Consider the following 6,867-nt stretch of genomic DNA (forward strand, 5'->3'; position numbering starts at 1 on the left):
GTCTACTATGTGATGTGCTTTATCATATCTTGATTGTTGACTTACCTCATGATATTTCTTGCCATTTATCTTATATTCTAATTGAATGGAAATCGAATAGAGTTGTATTGCACTCATATCCTGTCATTTCTGTCTGTTGTATATTTAGTCTCCTTATCTGGTATCAATGTATGATTGACATTTTGTTGTTATGGTTTCTAGGTTTTAATGGAGAGCTTCAAAACATAATGATTCTGCCACTATCCAAAATTTCACAAGGTTTGTGCATTTGTCATTCATTTTTGACATTCAGTTTTTTTCTTTTTTGCCGATGTGGTACTGTTGTCATATTGTGCATCTCTTGCTCATACTTCGACTTCCAATCTTACTCTACGCTTTGGTATTCCTTTGCTTATAATGGTCATAATTTCAATTTTTTTTTATCAGCAAAAAGAAGTTTTATTAATGGAAAAACATACGAAGTATGTAAAGTACATCAATAAAGAGAATGGTGCAAAAAACATCACAGTGATACATCAAGATCCCAACTAGGTTGGCACCAAGAAGCACACCAAATTATCTGCTAGCACTAACTCCAAGCTCCAAGTTAGTGAGTAACCAACATACAGAGCAAAACAGGTAAACACACCCAAAGACAAAAAAACCCCTTTCAAACTATAATCTTCCCCCAATAAACAAACAACAGCAGCAATTGAACATCAACATTAGCAAAGCAAGCAGTATACCAAAAATCAGAACAGAAAACAGAACCTTCACCATATCAGCAGTGCATCTCTATACACTCACATAGATCATTAAAATTGGGCTGAGCTTCCTAAGAAAAAAAACACACTTAATCATATACCTCAATCTTCACCTAGTAAATAAACAGCAGCAACAAAATTGAACATCAAATTAGAAACTCAGTAGCAATGGCAAAGTCCACACTTCAACCCAGAACCAACCAATAATCCATACTCTTAAAGCAGCAAACCAAAACAAAACAGAAACAGAACACCTATAGAAATCGAACACAAAACAACAATAGATCATTTACTGAGAAAAACCAGTAGCACCTCCACCACATCGGCAACAGCAGCTAAAATGCAAAAAACAACAACAACCAAACAGAACAGCAGCATCACAGATCATGTACTGAGAAAAAAACCAGTAGCACTTCCACCATATCAGCAGTGTATCTGGAAAAAAAAAACAAAACAAAACAAAACAAAACAAAAAAACAACAGCACCTCCACCATTTTACAGACAAACTCAAGAGGACCCCAAACAAATTATGACATGATGAAAATTGAAAACAACATCATTAACTGAGAATAAGGCACCACTTATAAGAGATCTTAGCCATATTGCTACTCTCACCTTAATACACTCACACAGATCATTAAGATTGGGCTGAACTTCCTGAAAAACACACTCATTCTTCTTATACCTCCACACAAACCACAATACTGCTGCAGGTAAAGCCCACCAAACCTGATTAACTTTTCTTCTTAAACTTCCAACCCAACCACCAAAGTAACAACCCTTCAATAGAACTAGGCATAGCCCACTGAAAACCCCACCATAGAGCAATAGCAGACCATATTTGCCAAACAAAAGGACAATGCAGCAAGATATGGTCAACTGATTCAATTGCCTTATGACAAAAAATGCAATTCATAATATCAACACCCACCAAGATGCCAAACCTATAAAGCAGTTCTTTTGTTTTCAGTCTCCCTTTCCAAGCTAACCAAGAGAAAATTTTGGCTTTTGGTGGTGAGAAGTTATTCTAAATTAGGTCAACTGATCTCTGAATGGGGCCATCATTTACCAAACCCTAGGCATAACCAAAATGGACCTTGAAGATCCCTGACTGTGTGGACTTCCAAACCAAACAATCAATTGAATCACTTCGTAGAATAAGGCCTTCCCCTAAGACAGTGGCTAATCTGACCAACTCATCTTCTTCCCAAGCCCGAAGTGCTCTTCTGAAATTGAAAGCCCACCCAGCTAGATTAGATCTTCTAGCTATTTGCAAACTCAAGGACAACTCTTTGTCTTCCACCAACTGGAACAATCTTGGAAATTGATTTGAAAGATTTGTTGAACCCAACCAAGGATCTCTTCAGAAGCTAACTCTATCTCTATTCCTTATTAAAATTTCCACATTATCTTGGTAGAAATGAAAAAGTTTGTTATTCCTTTGAGCCACAGATAATATATCTCCTCATATCTTCAATGTAGAGCCATTATCAGCCAAAACAGGGAACCACCTTCTCCCTAAAGAACCATACTTCTCACAAATAACTAGCTTCCACAGAGCATCATCCTCCTGGCCATACCTCCATCACCATTTAACAGCAAACGATCATTGGTTAACCTAATATTCTTAATCCCCAGACCTCCTTGTTTCATACTCTTGTAAACCTCTGACCAACTCACTAAATGGAGCTTCCTATTATGCTTTGTCTCACCCAATAAGAATGATGCTTAAATCGTATCAATCTCTTTTGCAACACCCTCCGGCATTTTAAAAAGAGACATATAATATACAGGTAAAGTAGACAACACAGACTTGATAAATGTAACTCTACCTGCAAAAGATAAAACTCTTCTCTTCCACCCAGATAACTTCTTCTTGAAATTCTCTAAAACTGGTCCCCAAGTTACCTTCCTACCAGGGCTATCCCCCAATGGGAGTCCTAAATACTTCAAAGGTAACTTTTGACTTGAACAACGTAATTTTGTTACAAACTCCTTAACCACTCCATCTGCCACTCCCACTCCGCAAACAACACTTTTACAAAAATTAATCCTTAGACTTGAGATTACTTCAAAACCCCTAAGGTTTCTTTTGATAGCCATAATTTCAGATCATTTAGCCTCACAAAAGATCACTGTATTATTAACAAATTGCAAATGAGATATAATCAAACCATTGCCCCCTACTGACACACCTTTAAAGAGACCTAATGCCTTAGCTCTTGATATGAGTATATTTAGTCCCTCTGTAACAATATTAAACAAGAACGAAGATAATAGATCACCTTGTCTTAATCCTTTTTGAGGGAAAAATTCAGGTGATGGTGACCCATTGATAAGAACTAAAACTCTTACAGAGGAAATGCAACCCTCCATCCACTTGGTCCAAGTAGACCCAAAGCCAAAATTCTCCAACATATAAATGAGAAAGTTCTAGTTTACAGTGTCATCAGCTTTTTCAAAATCGAGCTTTAAGATTAGCACTTTCCTATTAGACTTCTTCCACCAGTCCACAACCTCATTTGCTATAAGAACTCCATCCATAATACTCCTCCCACTCAGGAATGCTGATTGAACTCTATCAATAATGCTTAGCAAAACTACTTTCATCCTTCGAGCTAGCACTTTAGACAACACTTTATAAATGAAACTAATAAGACTGATAGGTCTAAAGTCTTTAACTGATTTAGGACTATCAACTTTGGGAACTAAAGTCACAAAGGAGCAATTAATTCCATTTCCCAACACACCATTATCATGGAATTGTTTTATAAATTCCATAATATCACCTTTCATGAACTTCCAGCCCTTTTGAAAGTAAGTCAGGTTAAACCCATTTGGACATGACGCTTTATTTCCATCGCATTCTTAATTGCAGCCCACACCTCTGCTTCTGAGAAATCTTTCAGCAAACAATTTTGAAGCTAATATTGATCAATACATCTAAACTCACCTCCTAGACTTGGTCTACTTTTCTAACCTTCTATGAACAACTCTTTAAAGTAAGCCCACACTATCTTTTTTATTTCCGTTGGATCCTCATATAAAATACCATTAATCTTTATTGAATCAATAAGATTCCTACTTTGCCTTCTTGATGCCATTATGTGAAAGCACATGGTATTTTTATCCCCTTTCAAAGCCCAATTCAATCTCGATTTTTGCAACCATATCCACTCTCTCATTTTCATAAGCTTCCATATTTCTTTTCTGACTTCAATTCGTTTTCTAACTTCAGCTTCTTGAAGATCTCTTTCTTCCGCAGTTAAGTCCCAAGAATGTAACTCTGCTTCAGCTGCTTTGAGCTTAGACTCCACATTTCCGAATACCTCCACATTCCAAATCCTCAATGCATGTTTAAGTAATCTTAGCTTGACCATTATCCTGAAACCAGCCCACCCCACCACTTGTGAACCCTCTAACACCTTTTTAATTTCTTTGTTAAAACTAGGGTGTAACACCTATGCATTTAAGAATTTGAAAGGCTTTGGACCCCAATCCTTTTCAGCTTCCTTCAATAAGAGTGGGCAGTGATCAGAGAACATTCCAGGAAGGCCCCATAACTTAAAACTAAACCATTCAAACCATTTAAGAGAAATCTATCAATTCGACTCCAACAAACTCCTGATTGCAAATTACTCCAAGTGTATTCCCTGCCACACATAGGAACATCAACCAAATGAAGATTATTCGAAAACTCATTGAACTCCTACATCTCCTTATTACTTCTCACACATCCTTTTCGTTCCCCTATACTTCTAATTTCATTGAAATCCCCCCCTAAACAGTACGATTTTGGGAAGGATGCTTTTAAATTGGCTAGGACCACCCAAAGATGACTTCGGACTCTACTATCATTAGGGGCATAGACATTGCTTATAACACAATCAAGCCTATGGAAAACCAAACCTGATAGCAAAATGAAGTTCCTGGATCCACAACAACCCTTAAGCTGAAAAACATCAGGCTTCCACAAGCACAACAAACCCTCTGCACTTCCTTCTGCATCAACCCCTATATAGTCTAGATCATCATCTGGCTAAATAGATCTAACAAAAAGCTCATCAAAACTTGACTTTTTCGTTTCTTGAATCAAAACCATATCTACCCTTTTTTCCTTTATAAATTTCTGAGGCACCTTATTTTCTCAAGCTTACCCAAGCCTCTAACATTCCATGATAGCACTTTCATTGTAAAAGCTTCTGACTCCTAAATCTCCTAAGGAGCAAAACTTAAGCATCACCATGAATCCCCTTTTTGGCTAATCTTTCCTCCTCTTGATTCTCCATCACCATAATTTTGCAAATAACACTTTCTTCATTATCCCCAAAATCAATACCCAGATCTTTCCCCATTTGAATAGTTGTTTTAGCTTTATTTTGGTTCAAGATCTGTCTATACGCACCACTGCTGACTGACATGGAAGAAGAAATCGTAGAAGCTGCTGCTCTAAATATTGCTCCTCTTTGACAACCTTTGCAAAACTGTGCAGTGCCCCTTAATTTCTTTTTCCTTCTTGACCCATTTCTTTCACTGGTAGAAGCTTGATCAACTTTATATCCCTTGTCTCTTCTTCCCGGGAATAGTTGCTCCCCATGTGAACCAACAAAAGCCGTAGAAACATAGTTCCCTTTAACTCTGTTTTTGACAAAAAAATTCTCAAACACTGAAATATTTTGGCCTTCCACAACGTTCTTACCTTTATCCGATCTAATATGAATTGGTTGGTCAAAACCTGGGTTATCATGGGCTTCAAAAAGAACATTTGACTGGGCTTCAACCACAAGGTTGTGTGGAGACACTAAAGCAAGTGGCCCAGGGTTCTCCACATTCTGACTTTCCAAACCCACCTCCAAACCATCACAAACCCCATCATATTGGGCCTGACTTAAAACCACTTCCAAATTAATAGTAGGCCTATCAATACCATTACCACTAAGGCTTCTCATCAAGCCAAAAGGTTCAAAATTCTCAACGACTTTGCAATTTCCAACCTTTGGTCTCTGCGCTGATTTGCTTTGCATGCTTTTCTTGGAACTAGAAGGATCTACAGCCGCAATTTGGGTTTCCAATTCTCTAGCCGTTTCCTTTACAATTGAGGCAGTGAGAGAATTACAGCACCCACCATGCATTAATCTCGTCTTCTCTATGTCAACCCATTGATTCTCAGCCACCTCACCTTGAACGTCCACGTCATCTTTAGGGACAGCCTTGTCAGCATTATTTTCCTCTTTGGCTATCTGTTTGGACACAGAGCTCTGATCTACTCTCCCATGGCTACCCTCGTTCACCCATGACTTACTTCCATTTACAACCTCTCCAAAATGATACCTGTGGCTCTATTGCATACACTCCACCACTCTTATAGAATACAAGGTGCCCCTGCTCTCCATGATAACCATATCATCTATACGTTCCAACTATGAAGTAATAACTTCCACCTTACCACATTTCAGTGATTCCCTGCTCAACATTTCATCATGAATACCCACCACTTCACCCCACATTTCTCCAATCTTTTTAAAAAATTTAGCGTTCCACAGATTTGGTGGAACTCCATAACAATACAACCATATCAATCTTTCACTATCGACTATCATCCCTCTCTCCCATTCCACTACCAATTCGCACCAGTCCTTTGTTGGAGATCACCCCATGTGAGGAGTGATCTCTTCTCCATGTGAAGCCAACGCAGCAAAGCTTGCCAACCGACAAGCCACAAAGGTGGACGGCTACTTTTGTGAAGGAACAGCTGGCCATGTGCAAGGCCAGCCAACCTCTCCACCTTTGTTGAGTGTATAAATAGAGAGGCCAAGGGAAGAGTTGAGATAGAAAAAAAAACTATCAGAGTGTGTCTCCTTTGTAATCTTTATATTTCTCTCTATATAGTAAAATCCGCTGCCCGTGGAAGTAGGCGATTTGCCGAACCACGTAAATCATTGTGTGTTCTTACTTGTGAGATTGTTTTCTACCTCCTAGGCACAACATCCTTAACCCATTTACTAATAATAATGCTTCTATTCCTCATAGCTTGAACTGATGAAAATGTTACGAACGCCGTTCTACCCCCACCTTCCTTCACTTCAATATTTTGTACGCTTCTATTCTGCAGATCCTCCTTAA

At 38.4% G+C, this 6,867-nt stretch overlaps 2 protein-coding genes across 2 annotated transcripts; both read right to left on the reverse strand.

The window, feature by feature from the left end:
* Positions 1–1,028: 1,028 nt before the first annotated feature.
* On the reverse strand, positions 1,029–3,120 carry LOC145798181 (uncharacterized). Its single transcript, XM_082885667.1, has 3 exons — positions 2,940–3,120; positions 2,577–2,765; positions 1,029–1,078 (listed from the first exon to the last, which is right to left on the reverse strand). Exons 1-3 carry the CDS (start codon positions 3,118–3,120, stop codon positions 1,029–1,031), a joined length of 420 nt encoding a protein of 139 aa, XP_082741793.1.
* A 57-nt stretch (positions 3,121–3,177) lies between these two features.
* On the reverse strand, positions 3,178–4,124 carry LOC114274080 (uncharacterized). Its single transcript, XM_082885668.1, has 2 exons — positions 3,725–4,124; positions 3,178–3,452 (listed from the first exon to the last, which is right to left on the reverse strand). The coding sequence occupies exons 1-2, from the start codon at positions 4,122–4,124 to the stop codon at positions 3,178–3,180; spliced, it is 675 nt and encodes a 224-aa protein (XP_082741794.1).
* Positions 4,125–6,867: the final 2,743 nt, after the last annotated feature.

The sequence above is a fragment of the Camellia sinensis genome, chromosome 8 (assembly GCF_055761805.1).
Source record: "Camellia sinensis isolate YWXY chromosome 8, ASM5576180v1, whole genome shotgun sequence".
Taxonomy (NCBI): Eukaryota; Viridiplantae; Streptophyta; class Magnoliopsida; order Ericales; family Theaceae; genus Camellia; species Camellia sinensis.

What these genes read in the sequence shown, in the direction of transcription:
- LOC145798181 (XM_082885667.1), bottom strand. Translation starts at nt 3,120, where the DNA reads ATGGAGGGTTGCATTTCCTCTGTAAGAGTTTTAGTTCTTATCAATGGG. An exon ending in GGCATTAGGTCTCTTTAAAG is followed by an intron (nt 2,766 to 2,939) that starts GTGTGTCAGTAG and finishes TTGTTTGCGGAG; the next exon opens with TGGGAGTGGCAGATGGAGTG. An exon ending in AAGAGTTTTATCTTTTGCAG is followed by an intron (nt 1,079 to 2,576) that starts GTAGAGTTACAT and finishes TTTGCATTTTAG; the next exon opens with CTGCTGTTGCCGATGTGGTG.
- LOC114274080 (XM_082885668.1), bottom strand. Translation starts at nt 4,124, where the DNA reads ATGGTCAAGCTAAGATTACTTAAACATGCATTGAGGATTTGGAATGTG. An exon ending in TAAAGAGTTGTTCATAGAAG is followed by an intron (nt 3,453 to 3,724) that starts GTTAGAAAAGTA and finishes TTGTGACTTTAG; the next exon opens with TTCCCAAAGTTGATAGTCCT.